General features: G+C 38.0%; 1 protein-coding gene across 1 annotated transcript in view; it reads right to left on the bottom strand.

Annotated features, from left to right (window-relative positions):
• The window catches only part of LOC127635464 (protocadherin-1-like), a 115,511-nt gene that overhangs the window by 34,404 nt on the left and 63,554 nt on the right, over positions 1 to 17,553 (bottom strand). Inside the window, exon 4 of the mRNA XM_052115540.1 lies at positions 8,133 to 8,352. Coding sequence (XP_051971500.1) covers positions 8,133 to 8,352 — 220 coding nt within the window. The remainder of the gene's footprint in view (positions 1 to 8,132; positions 8,353 to 17,553) is intronic.

Below are 17,553 nucleotides of genomic sequence, written 5' to 3' on the forward strand. Positions count from 1 at the left end.
TCACACAGCATTGCTAAAGTTCCCCATAATTATGGAAATGCCATTTTATTCCATTTTATCTATGTCTCTTTTTCCTTTCTGGCCACATGTGCTGTGGCTCATACTGGGTCTTCAGAAGGAGGCTCTCTTCAGAGAAGCCTGGCCACATGCAAACACATGGGGTATTCAAGAAGCTCCCCTCATACCCCCACCTCTGCTGATCACTGCATGCAGGCAGAAGGCTTACATGTCACAGGCTCTGAGATGTGGTCAAACGTCACCACTGACCTGTGTAAAAGTCCCAGCGAGCCTCAGATGGTGACCCGCACTAGTGACCGTAGGTTACAGAATAACATGGCTCATGGGAAGAAAACCTGTGCACTCACCTCTCCCAATGGGACTGTCTACTCGGCTACTGAGTGCTTCTCTTAAAGAGAACAAATGCAATCTAACATGAGTCCAACAACTGCGACAATCATGTTTAATGAACCTTTAACAGCGTTTCTAAGAGTCAAATCATTCTAGACACACGCAAGACTGGATTGTCGTTAGAAAACTGCAATGTTCAATACATAAAAAGAACATGATAGTTCCTTCATAAATCTAAATTAGCAGCCCTAATCAGAGTCAAAAAACCACTTATCAGGAAGGAATGATTCATCAGTGTCAATCCCTCCTCTTTTTCCTCCTCTCTAGAGTGCAGGAAGCAAATTTAATTGTTTGCAGGCTGTCACTCAGGCTGCCTACAGAAACGAGTTCTGTACACATGGCTCGTCCAATGAAACGAGTCCAATTAAGACAGAAGATTAAAACCCTGAACCTGTTGTGGCAGACATGTTCTCAATGCTAGCGCTGCCTGTCTTGAAAAATCATAATCAAACCTCTCAGAACTGGGTGCACCCATACAGTAAATGCCAACTCATCCATGACACAACATTTATGTGTAGCGTCTACACAAATGGTCAAAACAACATACAAATGTTATGTTCACTTGACTCAAAAACACATATCATGTTTGTCTGACATATTCTTTTAATGTTAAGTCAACAAGTTTTCATTTTTGAATTAACTGTACTAAGATTTATAAAGCACATATTGCCTAATGTGCTCAAGTTCAATTAACAACAAATACATTGTGCACTTAGCATATTTAACAGTATGCTGAACACAATTTTTTGTATTGTTTTTATATAGTGATAATGCAATAATATTTATATTTCGTTCACTTCACTTATACGTTATATTGTGGGGTGGCTCTGGCTCAGGTTGTGGGGTGGCTGTGGCTCAGGTTGTGGGGTGGCTCTGGCTCAGGTTGTGGGGTGGCTGTGGCTCAGGTTGTGGGGTGGCTGTGGCTCAGGTTGTGGGGTGGCTCTGGCTCAGGTTGTGGGGTGGCTCTGGCTCAACATGCCAAAGTGTCCTTGGGCAAGACACTGAACCCCAAGTTGCTCCCAATGGCAGGCTAGTGCCTTGCATGGCAGATCTGCTGTCATTGGTGTGGGAATGTGTGTGTGAATGGGTGAATGAGATGCAGTGTAAAGTGTTTTGAATACGGCTAAGGTTAAAAAGGTGCTATATAAGTGCAGACCATTTACCATTTGAAATCTTAGTAGAAACAGCACCTAAATATGTATCCAGTGTACTCAAAACTTTCATGTTACTGTGCTGGACTAAATACCTAAAAGTATTATGTGCAACAAATTCCTCAACAGATGTAATTAGCGTGAGCGAGTTGGGATTTACAGTGCACATGCATTAATATGAAAATCTCTATTATGGGTTGCTTTTGGATTGGCATTCTTATAAAATAGAACTGTATCTAGTGTGGAATGTCAGCACAGGCTGTTAAAGTATGCTTAAATTGTGTCGCCGTGATCTTAATAGTATTTCTATATACAGACAAGCTAATTTGAAATGCATATACTGTCACTCAAGCATATGGGGCCACACTAACCACTGAAAACACAACCACAGATGAGAGCTGTAGGTAAAACTACTGCCAATCGTACACTGTTGACTTAATGTTCATTTCTCATCATAATGATAATATGATACTAATACACATTAGCTAGCACTTAAACTAATGACACTCATCAATTTTTATAATTTCCATGAAGAGGAAAGACGTATTGAAAGATTGTGTTCAATACAAATAAAAAGAGTGACAGACAATCTTTCAGTCTGAGGGAAGGGATTACTTTTATCTGTTTATTAACTAAGGAAACTTAAATGATCGTCAATTAACATTAATCTAAAGATTATACAGCACAGAATCATTTATTATCTGCACATATGGTGATATAGTAATGAAAATTACTCATCGTTACAAAAATATCTATGGCTGCTTGGGCAAATGTTTATTTAACAAAATAAATGCTTTTCTAGAAGCTGAACAAGGGCACAAAAAACCTCACGGTGCACAAACACACAGGGAGATCAGGCAAATACAGTAGAAACAAAAACCGAGAGCTCATGCTAACACCAAAATGAGAACTGTAGAAATCAATAGTAACAGATCATGTTACATGAAAATCAAATTGTGTATCACAGATCTCAGGAAACCTGTCTGAGCTTTTTCTCTAAGGAGAAAAGCCTTGAGTTAGAGAGAGAGAGAGAGAGAGAGAGAGAGAGAGAGAAAAGAGAGAGACTCTGAAAGAGAATAGAGGGAGACAGAGATGTAGAGAGATAGGAAGATAGACAAAAATGAGAGACAACAAGAGGAGCACAGAGCAATAGGGAGAGAGAGAGAGAGAGAGAGAGAGAGAGAGAGAGAGAGAGAGAGAGATACAACGGCTGAGAGAGACAGGTAGACAGACTGAGATAGGGAGTAACTCAAAGGGGTGAGATGGGGGTGGATGGACAGCACAAAACAGAAAACAGTTTTCTTACACTAAATCATTGAATTTATGACCACTGCCCCTTTTTTCCCTGACCATATACCACCAAATTACATCATACACTTCAATCTGATCTAGGATCAAAGGGGAAATCACACGGGTACCATGGCAACACACTTCAAAGGCTTTGTCTCCCAGCACCCAGTGTAAACCTCTGCAACTGACTGGTGCTCGTGTCTGGGTTCTGTTGACTTGTTAACAGTAAGAACAGTCTGACAACAGCATGAGCTCAGATTTGATTCTTACTGATGGAAAGATATAACACTCCTGTAAACTGTAAGATGAGAAATGTCAAAAGTATAAATTATTTACATAATGTAAGTGATCTGTGTAGGGGAGGTCACTTCGTGCTCCATTCACACCCATTCAAATGCATCTGAATGCAGCAGAGTGGAAACACAATACCATGTGAAATTTTTTGATATTATGCTGTGTACCAAAGTTCAAGCTTAGTGAACTCTGAACTGTGAATTTGTATGACAAGAGGACGCGCGACCAATCCAACTATATCCTGACTTTTCCATGGGCGGCACCATTACGGTGAGAGACTTCCTCTTGGGTGCTCCACACTTCCGCTTATATTTTGTTATCAGCTAGACTAACGTTCCTGGTGACGGTGAGTACCTAAGGGTCTGGGAAATTATGCGCTGTTATAGGGTGTTATAACAACTTCAGGTGGCTTAAAAACTTTACGAGGTTCATATGTCATGTCATGAGTGGATGTGAATGAGGTAGAGACAGTGTTGTTGTCGGCAGAGTGCATGAGAAGAATAACAGGACGTGATGTCACAAGATGCGACACTAAAAATCACATGATTTGATAACATGGAAAGAGCAGTAAGTGTACGCAAAACAAAATGAGCAGAGGGCAAACATAGAGCAATGAGGAGATAAGGTTCCAATTAACATTTGGTCCGATGAGCATATTTCCAGTATACTGGAAGTGTTCAAAATGTTCAGTGATATTTTAAGGGAAAGTGGGTCCAACGAGCACATTTAGCCCAGCAGCCAGCATTGTTTTGGATGTTTGGCAAATTTCGTTGCAAAATATATGTAATAAAAGCTGTCCAATCAGGTTGTGACCTTATCCTTTTGCCTTCTGTTTTGTATCTTTAGGTTCTGTGTTAAAAATGCCAATGTAAATGATAAACGAACCAGGACTAAATGTTTAATTTTCTTTTTTGGTCCGGACCAAGAAAATCAAGAGAACCGAACTACACACCCTTAGTGGTTCTTAACTTTTTTCCCTTTAAAACCCCTACTTAACCGCGATTTAAACTGCGACTTAACAGCGATTAAAATGGTCACGTTTATTAAACCGTAAGAATTTGGAAGCTACGATTTCAGTGAGCGCTGTGATAATCCGGCTGATTATTAAAATACTGAATATAGAAAGAAGGTTCTCTTAGCCTTGCACCATTTTATTTAAAAAAAACATATGGTTTAAGTCATAGTTTTTTTGGTTATTTATTTTTCATTTATATTTAATTTAATTTGTATTTATTGAAAGGCTATAAATACTTTTTTGTTGAAAAGGTACAGTACGTTTTAATTGCACCTACTTACATATGTACTTTACCTACTTGTTTTCATCTTAGAAGTAGGAATATATGTGTTAACTGCATGTCCTAACGAATGCTGCAGTAAAACTTAAATTGTGATATGTTTGTGGAGGGTTTTATTTATTTATTTTGCATAATATGTAAATTTTTAGATAATCGTAAAAATCGTGAAATCATGATTTTTTATCAGACAATAATCGTACCATCAAAAATTCACATCGTGACATCCCTATGCAGGAGTAAATAATTGAAATCCTTTAATACAATCGCTAGATTGGAACAAATGCTGGAGTAGAACAAACAATAAAGCTAAACATGCTAACATAACACAACGTCACATTTCACCGACTGACAGTCCATGAAAAAAACAGAAGGATATTTATACATGCAAGGGCAGATGATGGAATGGAAGACAGGTGAGGATGATAGTGAACAGATGAAAGTGATGAGGGCTGTGAATTCTGGGAAATGTGGTCAGGGGGAAAACTTCAAATTAAGAGTCCTGAAAAACATGAGGGAGACAGACTGCGACACATACATATATATATATGGAACCTTTGCTGTGATGATGTCGTCTAATTGTATGCCAATATATCAGGCGGACCACAACCTTTTGAATTTATCTGTAATATTGTGCTGGTGCGGCTAATTAACAAAAGTGTTAGCACCCCCTTGTGTCAGTTCCAACCTCACAAACGTGTCGCTGGACAATGCACATTCTGTTTCGAATTTTCTTGGTGAATTGTTTCGAAAATGTTGTGTCAAATACAACTTTAATTTCAGCAAGGTTCGTATGTCTCATTTGCTATGATTAACATGTATTTTATCATATGTTTACCACCCATGACCTTTTGTGACCTTTTTTTGTGTAAAATATAAATCAATAATATCCCAACGGCAGTCTCCCCTGAGTGTGACATAATGCTGTGTAATGATGAAACCAATCAATCATCAAATGACTGACAAACGAGAGGTGTAGTGACAGGCTGAAACATTAGCGGAGCTCTTGGTACATGGGTTTGTGGACTTATGGATGGATTAGAGGCATCATGTATGTGGCACTCTGTTTTGATAGAGGCTAAAAATGGTTGCTGTGTCAAATATTCCGTGAAGGGCATATGAGATATTGCATCTGCCATTTGCTTAGTCTGAGAGATGGACAATACTCAACAGATAGTCTAGGGTTGGGGAACTGATTGGTTTCGAGTTGTTGGTCAATCAATAAGTCACGGGCTGCAGGTATTCACTGTTTATCTAAAAGAGGTGAGAGAACAATGCAGCCTGTTCCAATACTTTCATTGCAAATTGAGAATCTGGAGGGGAGGTAACAAAGGGCAAAGCAAATCATAAACCACTGTCATTTCCAGCACGACAGGGCCAACGTCAACAGCAGAAAAAGGAGACTTTTCATAACCAAAGGCCAAACCACTTTGGGGATCCATGGTATAATTTCTGCTGTGGGCCACAGATGCACAGGAACGATGTGTGTGAAGTTCACATATTGCTTTTCATCCAGCTTTAATGGAGTGACACACCGAGCACTTCACTACGCCCCTCCTTTCTTACCCCCATTCTTACCTGTCAATCATCCCAACGGTGGCGAAACAAAATCCACCACCAGCCCTGCTTGTCACCCTGTCACTCAAATCCTACAACAAAAAATAAATAGGGGGCAGGAACCAGTGCTGTGCAGTAGACAGCTTTGGGGGAGTGGTGGGTAGATGGGGGACAACTGCCTTTTTAAATTCATTTTCCCCTCCATTTCTCAATGAGGGACTTCTCTGTAATCTCCCTGAGGTGAGAATCATATTTTAATTAGGTCTACCTCTGGTTAACAGTTCCCCTCCCTGCCTGATCAGAGTATGTGCCCACCCAGCGGTGCCTGCTGAGCTGTCAGCCTCACTCACTTTCAGATCAAACTGGATCAAATCAAAGATGCCAACAATCCTTGGTCTTCTCGTTCGTGTAATGCGCCCCTGTGACCACAGCCATCTCACCGGCAACAAAAAAGCCAGTCTGTGCCAAGCTAGTCTTAATAGTTAACCCAAAAAAGGATATACCATACTTTACTCACCCTCATGCTGTTTCAAACCCATATGACTTTCTTTCTTATGCAGAACATGAAAGAGAAATTGTAAGTAACATTTCGGCTCGTCTTTTCAATACAATGGAAGTGGAAGTGCTGTTTCAAGGTTTAAAAAGGACCCAAAAATATCATAAAAGTAATATGTGTTCCATATTCCTTGTCTACTAAAGGCATAAATTATGTTTTAGTGATCAATATGAAGCATTGTGAGAGAAACTCATTCACAGTAGTATGTGTTCACACGAGAACATGGGTTTTAAGTGCTACATAATATAAATTCTCTTGTGAACACACAAGCCACTGTGAACTCATGATCTGAACTTAAATTTTGTTAAATCGTATATCTTCAGGAGACTTGGACTATGACACAAAAGTCGCTTGTATTACTGTCATACTTTGTGTGCTTTCTTATGCTTTAAAGTGAGTCCCTATCCACTGCCATTGTATTGAATAGACAGATCGAGATATTCATAAAAACATCTCTTTTTGTATTCTGCATTATAAAGAAAGTCATACGGGCTTGAAATAAAATGAGTAAATAATGACTGAATTTGCATTTTTGGGAAAACTATTCCTTTAAAGGGCATTCTGTTCTTGTGTTTCTGGTTTTGTAGTACAAAGACAATAGCAAAATCATGCATACATGAGACCCACATGCAAATGTACAAACGGAAGGGATTTCCAATGCCGAACACAGAGCCAGTCACATGCAGGGCTGACATTTCGCTTCCTAAACGGTTCCTCTAGAATCCGAAGCATGTCTCTGGGGCTGGCAGACACAGCCCACGTGCAGTGCAGGTTCCCTGTGTGGAATCAACAGGACGTTGTGTTTCACGGAGCATGTTGAAACACTGACGTGAGAAGACTTTGGTATATTTCACAGATAAAATGTTAACATGAGCTCACCGAGACGTCCAGAGGGATATCAGCATGGTAATTAAGCACAACAGCACTAATGGAGACAAAAGCTGAAGAAGATAGGTGTGAAAAGCAGAAGTGGTATTAAGGAAGCGCTACCGTGGTAATGGAGATTAAATTAGACTAAACCGAATTTGTAAGGAGAAGGTTTAAAATGGCAGCTGTAATGACAATATAAATTAATTACAGGAAGAACGTCTAGTACATCTCTCCTGGAATTTAGTAAGGCTGAATGAAATTGAAGCTAGACTACCCTGCTTAGTCTATGCATTTTTTTTTTCTTTTTGGGGGTGGTTTTGTTTTCCGCCTTATTGTTTTATCACCCTGGCAGCTGCACTGAGAGCAGTTTGGCCAGAGCAAAGAAGCTGTTTACGATCAGCACAGTGTTGTCTGGGCAGACGTCAAAGTGCAGATTTATTTGAAGACCAAATGCTCCATTAGTTGGAGCTTTTAATTAGCACACTTGTGTGAGAGGGTCATTAAGAATGATTTGCTGTTGTGATTGAAGGCTTGCTGATGGGTGAGACTCAAACCCTGCTGAGTTTGCTTTTGACCCTGAATGAATAGATCTAGCTTTGGCCAAAACAAAGCAATGTTGACAAAAACGAAAGAAAAAAAAAAAAAACTCTTTCCAATGGATCCAACAAAGCTCTTCCTGCCAACTGAGATGTAAAAGCTGACTAAAGCTCCTACCGGTTTCTGGGTGTTCCATCTCGCCAATGCTGCCATCAGGGGTGGTTCGCTCATAGTGGTCCTCAGGCAGGGCAAGGGGGCCGATACGTGGCCCTGAAGAGCTCTTGCTGCTCGGGGTCTCAGACTCCTCCAAGCCACTGTCGTAGTAACTCTGCTGGGAAGAGTCCTGCTGATCTTGCACGGGATTTGCTGTGGAGAACGTCACTCTGCGATGTGGGAGCTAGAATGGAGAGGAGAAGAAGGGCCTTCAGTCACAACAATCTAATAATAACTTTAGGCCCCAAAACTAGGCTAATTGACCACTTAATCTGTAATATCACACTTCAGCAGACGGGCATTTCAATATGTAATTTCCAGAGGGGCGGCTAATGAGGAAAACGTTTTGTTCAAATTGAGGGAAAACAGTGAGGAAGGAATCACTTCTAAGAGTGTCTCTTGGCAGTGGAGGAAAAAGAAATACGATTCTCTTCTGAAATTACTACTTAGATGACCATATTGTTTTTCACAAGGCCAATGAGGGCAAACACTGACACTAAAATACAGAGACGCAGAGCTCATAAACACTGGAAATCACAGATCCTACAGAATAGCCTTTATTCCTTATTCTGTGTGAGCTCACTGCAGGAAAGGATCGATAGTGTCAGGCACACACACACACACACACACACACACACACACACACACACACACACACACACACACACACACACACACACACACACACACACACACACACACACAGACTGGCAAATAGAACTATTTGAGCAGGAATTAGAGCCATTAATAGAGCAATTTCAATTCATATAAAAAGCCCATTAACAAGGCCATTTAAAACATATAGAGAAGCAATTAACGCTACATACTTTACAATTCCAAACTCAAAAGGCTTTCTTCTTTCTTTCTAATTAAGCATGTTTATTTATAAGCTAATTTATCAATTTGTTTGTAACTTATTTTTCTTGAATTCCACCTAAATATATGTCCAAAGTGTTCAGAAACACAACACGTGTACGAACATTGTTTGTAGCCGTTACATTTTTTTACAATAATTTTTCACACATTTCTCAATACTGAGAACGCATTTTCAAAACTCTTCACATAGTCATCTCTACAAACATTTACACTAGCACAACAGTTAATCTTTCATCCAAAATGCCCAACAACAATCACAACACTTCAAAAATATCTCAAAATCAGTTAATTTGACCAAAACCCTTACAAACTGTTTCTACCAATAGAAAAATTTGTGATTCAAAAACACATGACCTAATAATCACAAACAACAGGAATTATTACAAGGCATTTCATTTTGGCTTAAGGTATGCTTGATTATTTACATATGTAAAACAATATTCTGTTACAAAGCAAGAGAGGCACTTCACTGTAGAATGTACTCTCTACACTAACAATATAGAATTAATCTCAAATGCTGTAATGTTGTTCAATGTGCGTTCCTATACTTTCACATATGTGTGCATGTGGCACAATAATTCCAAAATAACAAAAAAGCTCAAAATGAATAAAAAAAATGAAAGTTATAGAGAGAAAAATACATGTAAGAAGTTCTGCCATCTTAATTTACAGTACATCATATTGTCCACTGTAATATCTGTCAGTAGGTTTACTTGCAGAATGCATTGTTTGTTGAAATATTTCCACAATGGATGCAACTGTTGAGCATGGGAGATTTGGCTGCAGTCTCAGTCCAACCTCGCTCAAAGACAGACCATGGTTTATCACATGATAATAGTATCCCTTGCAGCATCTCATCAGAGACTACAGTTCTTGGTCTTCCCCTCACTGGTCTTCTACCACACATTCGCACTCCTTTCCTTCTCCTGCCAACTCCTCTTTCTCTTTTACCTTCTTGTTGATCCATGATTGCAAAAGGAATAGTTTCAAAAATATTATTTTATAAAGATGGCAATGGCATAGAAGACAAAACACCTGGGAAAGTCTTCAGCTAAAACGGGAATCAGCTGTTTTTTATTATTTATTTATTTATCTTGATCGTGGATATCTTTACAGTTTTTCTCAATCAAATTTTCACATTTCTCTAAACTCAGGTCACTGCTCTCAATACAATTAACACAGTCATCTGAACACTTTGTAATTGTCTTAAACAGATTTTTCTTGATTTTCCTCATTTTTTTCAAAACAATACATACAAATTTCTCTGATCAAAAATTCATGCTTTTAAAACAGTTAACACAAACAACTACATTAAAGTAATACTCTCAAATGCACTTGTCAAATGCCTTCTGTTGTGTTAGTAACGCACACAGCAAAGCAAATGCAATGCAATTATCTACATTTTTCACACAACTGTCATGACTTTGCTATATATAAGCACGGTAAAATATGAAAATGCAGAGCAAACAAACAATGAGGAAGTAGAAGAAGAAGTGGAAGAGGAAGTACGACATGAAGTTGAGGTGCAAAATGAGAAGTGGTAGAGTGGGTAAAGGAGAACAAAATAGGAGGAAGAAGAGATGAGAAAATGGGAAGGTTTTCTCAACTCTTTCATGGGTGAGCACTTCATTGAGAGAGTTGAGGAAAGACCAAATGGAGATGTGTAATCATGGAGAGCACAGAGAAAGAGGACAGCAGGGTGGAAGAGTAAAGAAGACACAGAAGAGGCTCAAATGATCTGATAGTTCCTCTAATTTATCATATTATGAATCACAATCTCTGTGAGACATACAAAGTGTTCAGCCTAATGTGAGCAGATCTACAGTGACTTCAATCTCGACAAAAAAGAAGAGGGAGAAATGCCATTCCTCTGCATGCCAGTCAATCAATGTCCACAATTACTGCTCCATCTGTGCTTATAGTGCTGCCTTAGTTCCATACAATTTATCAAGATTGCTTTTTTTTTTTTTTTTGGTTTGTTTGTTTGTTTTTTACAGTAAACTTCTTCATCATCTTTCCAGAGGATGAGCGGGAACAACTAGAAATGTAGAGGCATTTTATGAAAACAGATGGAAAAAGGTCTTTATTGTGGATTTTTATGATAAACATGTTATTTCAATCATAGATATGTATGTCTATAGCTGAAAATGTTATGAATTCAATAGAGAACACATCTATAGTTTTGAAGTTAGTATTTAGTTTTAATAAATGCCTTATCAGGAAAGAATATGTTGCTTCATTTTGCAGTGAAATTAAAATTTTAAACTTTAATTGTTAATAAAACTGAGTGTCTTTTTCGTCCGATGTGTGAGTCTGTTGGGAGAAATTTATAAAATCGACTGAGAAAAACTGTAAGTACACTATTATTATAGAAATAGAGCAAATTCTGTTAAATTTAGTTTTGTGTAAGGTTTTGAACTGAAGATAAACAGAATTGTCAACAGTATGCAAACAAATGCAAAAAAAAAAAACAGTTTTTACATAAAGCTTTGCTGGTTGTTGAGAGTGTGTGACAAAGGATTTTATGATTTTTGATAGATGTGGTCACAAAATGGATTTTGTGTTAAAGCAATGAAAATCCACAGTTTAGTCCTCAGAGACTGATGCTGTTCTAATAGTAAGTAGAGTTTTGAAAATGCATTCTCAGTATTGAGAATTCTATGAAAATTATTGAAAACAAAACTGTAAGACCGAGTGTGTTCTTGCTCTAAAAAAAACTGCCTCATCACAAAAACAAAATACAGAATGCAGGAATCTCATGATGCAGTTTAAGAAGTTGAAGTTCTTTTAAACTTGATGCGGTGCAATGTTCAAATGTATAAAGAAAAACAATTACAAAAAAGGGCAAATTGACAAAAAAGAAAAAACATGGTTGCTGTGAAAGGCCCCTAAATTCAAAAATGTTTGTAGCTAATTGTGCTACATATCACTCATTTACATACATATACCCATTTTCACACATCTCATTATTCAGACACACTCTTCCGGTAAACATCTGTAGTTTGTGCACACTCTTTACTCTCTCAAGCTCACAAATTGTAGACCTGTTCTCCGTGTGCTCCCTTGTGCCCTGGTATTTATGGTTAGTGAGGCACTAGAGTGCGTAGAGGAACATTCTCACAGCAGTAATTACATTGACTTCCTTAGCAAACTCAAACATGGACACACAGCGTGAGTCCCTCTGTTGTCTATCAAAGCTTTCTCAAAATGTGTGTCTGAAAGACAGAGAAAGATACAGAAGGGAGAACCATGGGGCCTTTTGTCTTGGGGCAGTAACTTAAAATGTATTTCCTCTTTAAATTTTCTTATTAATTTTTACCCTTTGAAGTACAAGGGACCGCATGCTCACCATTCTTCGGGTGGCACATGTTTTAGTCATTGTTTTATCTTTTGTAAAAGGCTCTTATGAAGCTTTGCAGAAAATGCAAATGTGCTGCTTGCTCACTATAAAGGGATGTGGTGATTACAAGGCCAACATGTAGTAAGCAAATTGTCACGTTTGATATACAGTAAGGGACTTTGAAAAGAAAAATCTTCAAATGCAGTTTTATTAGGGAGAGTGCATTATTATGGTTATGATAATTTAATCACTAATATTATTGCCATCACAGGTACCATCATTGGGTAATGGCATTCTCAGCAACTGGAATTGTGGTTTAGGGCAGTTGCCTTACTATTAAAACCTAAGAGAGGCATTTAGTTGTTTAAATATGGACTCTTGCTTAAACTGCTCCTACAGGCATTGCTCAAGAGTCAGCAGTTTTTTTCCCCCTTCAGCGCTGGAAGCTGGAGCTCTGCAGTTCTGCAGATGGGGTTGTCTCAGCACTCAGTGCTTTATCTTTCTCTCCCTCCAGGGGGAGCACTGTAGAGCCAGGATGGGGGGTTGTGTGGTGATGGCAGTGAGGCCGGGCTCTGGCAGCCTCCAATCTAGCCGGCACAAGTTTTGCACTGATGCTTGTACTAAAGCTATCCATGATTAGAATAGACAGATTTTGATGAATGCGAATTGGGTAACTGGAGTTGCATTTCAAGGCGAGGCTTGGATTGTAGAAAGAGGGTGTTGTAATAAAGGGGGAGAGTTTCAGTCTTGGACTGGAGAGAGAGCCTTGGATTGAAGAGGGACCTTGATTGTAGAGTGAGTCTTGGATTGGAGAAAAAGACTTGGACTGGGTAGAGTCTTGCCTTGAGAGAGTTTTGGACTGAGCAGAGACTCTTGAATTGGAGAGGGCCTTGGACCTGAAACTGAGATTAGAGAGAGGGACTCTAGAGAGACTGGACTGGAGAAAGTGACGGGTAATCTGCTGTCTCCAGGACAGAAATGGCAAAATGTAGAAGGGTTACTGGGGCTGACTGTTAAAATTGAACTTGGGCTCATGGCAAGGTTCAATTATGCTCCACATATAGGACTGGACAAAGTAGAGGAGAACAAGATTAAAGAAAATAGACAACAAGGCCCTGAAGGAACTTGAACAGGAACAAGAAACTAGAAAAAAATATTGTGGTACTAAAAGTTGACAAGGGGCTGCGCTTTATTAGAAAAATTGCAACATACAGAGCTAACAAGAAGGAATAATAAAAATACGCTAAATTGAACAGTGTTGGGTGTTATTACTTTTTTAGTCAAAGAGTAATGCAACAGATTACATTTGAAATTATTGTAATCCAATTAAAGCTATTGACTTTTAATTGCATTATAATTGCATTACTTTGGTTACACATAATTCTAAAATAATATTATTTGTGTGGAATGCATTCAAAACACAAATTGCAGTTACATCTAAATGCATATCTTTGACAGCTGAAATTGGGCTGCCCCATAATGTTGTAAGGGAAAAATGTGTGGTGCTGTGTCTAGGACTTGTATACGTCAATGGATAAGGAGTACACTTAGACATTATTTTGAATTTATTGAGCAGAATATTTTTAACTTTTCATTGAAAAGCATTTGTAGGGTTTGTAGAAAATAACTTAAAGGAATATTTCGGGTTCAGTACAAGTTAAAGTTGACCCAAAAATGAAAATTCTCTCATTATATACTCACACTCAAACCATTCAATATGTGTATGACTTTCTTTCTTCTGTAGAACACAAATAAAGATTTTTAAAAGAGTATCTCGGCTCTGGAGGTCCATACAATGCAAGTGAATGGTGACCAAAACTTTGAAAACTTTGCTCCAAATAGCACATTAAGGAGTTCAATTTTGGTTTGTTCTAACTCAAAACAGACTGGATCACTTCAGAAGACATTGATTAAATCACTGGAGTCGTATAGTTTACGTACAAGCTACCTTTTTGTGCTTTTTGGAACATCAAAGTTTTGGTATCAATTCTCTTGCATTGCATGGACCAAAAGAGCTATTAGAGATATTCTTCTAGAAATCTTTGTGTTCTGTAGAAGAAAGAAAGTATACACAACTGGGCTGGCATGAGGGTGAGTAAATTATGAGAGAATTTTCATTTTTGGGTGAAATATACCTTTTCAGCTCAACTGACAGCATTTGTAGCAAAATGCTGATTACCACAAAAAAATATTTACAACTTGGCCCTTCTTTTCTTTAAAAAAAAGTTCAAATCTGGGTTGCTGTGAGACACTTACAATGGAAGTGAATGGGGGCCAATCCGTAAATGTTAAAATACTCACTGTTTTAAAAAATATAGCCACAAGACATAAACAATATGTGTGTTCACATGATTTTAGAAGTGAAAAAATCGCTTACTATCGTTTTCTGTGTAAATGTATTTCCGGTCTTACAACTTCATTGCCTTGACAACATAACACAGTATATGCAAAAACGGAAGTTTAATCAAGTTTACTGCTAATGAAGAATGAATGTAAATGATTTTATAAAATTACTGTATAAACTTCAAATGTCTGCGTTTTAAACCCTCTAAAAATTAGCCCCATTCACTTCCATTACAAATGTCTCACTGTAACCTCAATTTTCTTTTTTTAAGGAAAAAGAGGGACATGTCCAAATATTTGTTTTTTTTGTGGCAATCAATATTATGCAACAACTGCTGTCGATTTAGCTTTCCTTGAATTGAACTACGAATATCCCTTTAAAGTAAAATAATAAGTATTGTCATTACTTTTTCCAGGAAGAAATCATTAAAAATCACTGGATTACAATTTTAAAGAATTAGCAGTCTGTTGTGGATACCTTTGTCTGAGTAACTTACGCAACCCTGATATTGACTACGCAAGAGCATTTTACACTTAACAGAAATAAAAGCTCTCTCAAAAACAGAGACAGGGAGAAGATGCAGTTTGCATGGTTGTGGTGTCATGCCTCGGAGCGGAAAATGGAGTGCCAGATATCTGTCAATTCATCACGCACAAGGTGTGGTTTGAGGTGAAATACTCCACAAATGGATAGCCGATACATGGGGTGCTTTAAGCTGCAGGCGGTGTGTTGGGCCCAAGCTTTTCCTACCATCGATTCATTCAACTCATTACTCCTGCATGCTGTCATACCAAATGGCATGAACTATGAGATTTGTCATTAGAAGTGGCAGCTCGATCTCCTGTATGCTGCGAATGACCAATACAGCCTTTTACTGTGTCAGCACTGACGCAGCCCCCAAATCCTGTACCGGTTTTAAACAGGCTGCTTTAAGAGTGCGGCTTTCTAAGCAGCGAGACAGATAACCATCGAGGGAGAAGCTCTCATGTCTCTCAGACACAGAGGGGTTTGTTTCTACCAAGCTTTTGCCGGTGCAATTAACCACTAGCAAATGCTAAACAGGTCTGACAATAGCTTTCTCCTGCCTTCTCTCATTTCAATCACAAGCTCTTCTTCTCATTTCATGTCTTTCGTGAACACCCACTCCATTCCATTTCTCTCTCTAACACACTGCCAGAGTTCTCCCACCCCACCATCCTCTCTCATTCTCCCTCTCTGTGTCTCTTTGATAAGCCTGGACTCTTTGAAGACCCTTGTGTCACACTGTTTGCCTCCAAGCTATTGCACCTACAAAAAAAAGGAGAAACAACTCTGGGAGAGGGAAGAGGAAAGAGAAGAGGAGGTGAGAGTCAGATGGAAAATAAAAACGGATCCGTATACCAACCCCCCAACCCTCTCTCAGCTCTCTGTGATTTTATGCTGGCTGCATCTCTTCAGAGGTGCACTTCTTCATTGTCATGTTTGTTTGCGCAGCTCATTTTTCCTCTGCTCTACATGTCTTCTGAAGCAGCGGCTCATTGAACCTCGCACACGCCCGTAGCCCTGCAGCATGAACGCTTGACGTGATCCCCTTTAACTAAAACACGGCAGCAAGAGTTCACCCACCAACTTTAACCAAGCGAGAGCGCCAGGGTTCACACTACATCTCCTACTCAGTGTGGGTGCAGAAGGGCAGGAAAGATCTCTAAATTAAATGTGTGACAGCGGCTGAGAGAACAACCTCCAATTTCTGCCACATAATACATCACTACAAACCTTGGCAGACACCAAATAGTCTGTACAAGTAGTTAGATTTAAAGTAAAAAAATATGCTAAAAACAAATAAAAACAGAAATACTTCACCTCAATTATCTACAACGTCTGGGGTTCTGTAGAGAATATATACATATATATATATATATATATATATATATATATATATATATATATATATAGATATATATATATATATATATATATATATATATATATAAAGGACTTTTCTAACTATATGAATGAAAATTAGGTTGATTCTAGGTTGTTTTAAATTACTATTCTCATTAACATTACACAGTAAATTTTTACTGTAATACAATTAATAATCAATACAATTAAAATCAGCAAGTAAGACAGACAGTATCCAGGGATATACTACTATTATGGAGAAGTAATTCATAAATAAAATATTATATAATTTTTAATGTTATGAGAAAATAAATTCAGTTTTTCTGGTATATGGTATCATAATGACCACCTGTTATGCATTGAGGCAAGAGACAATGGTGTAAAATATGTGTAACTGTCATAAAAATTAGTGCTTCATTTTCTAAATGCAAAATATAATTTATTTGTTTCTTTAGATTTTGAATTAAAATAGGACCATGACATTTTCTTGAAAGGTTTTGTGAGAATCACCCATTAATGATCCATTAATTTAGAAATGCTAAAGTAGTTATGTTCTTAATGAACATCAGGGCCCCACCACCCATATCCTATACCTCATTAAGAGTGCTATGTAACCTACCTACTTATATATCTATAATTATATACACTTATTAATTAAATATAAATATTGATTCAAATAATGAAAATATTGGTTAAAAATGTATATAGCATATATTAAATATAAAAAGAAAGAAAGACATTCTTGAACAGTGAAAATTGCTCTAAATATCACATGGCTATAGGCAAACGTTTAATACTACCAAGTTTGTCTACTGTTGGATATTTCTTAAGTGATACGCTGCTATTTTTTCCCTAATATTAAAATTGCAAAAAATGTACCTCAAATGAGTAATGCAAATCTTTCACATGATTTTAAATCCATAACAAGGCTACCTCATTAC

The sequence above is a fragment of the Xyrauchen texanus genome, chromosome 43 (genome assembly GCF_025860055.1).
Source record: "Xyrauchen texanus isolate HMW12.3.18 chromosome 43, RBS_HiC_50CHRs, whole genome shotgun sequence".
In the NCBI taxonomy this organism is placed as follows: Eukaryota; Metazoa; Chordata; class Actinopteri; order Cypriniformes; family Catostomidae; genus Xyrauchen; species Xyrauchen texanus.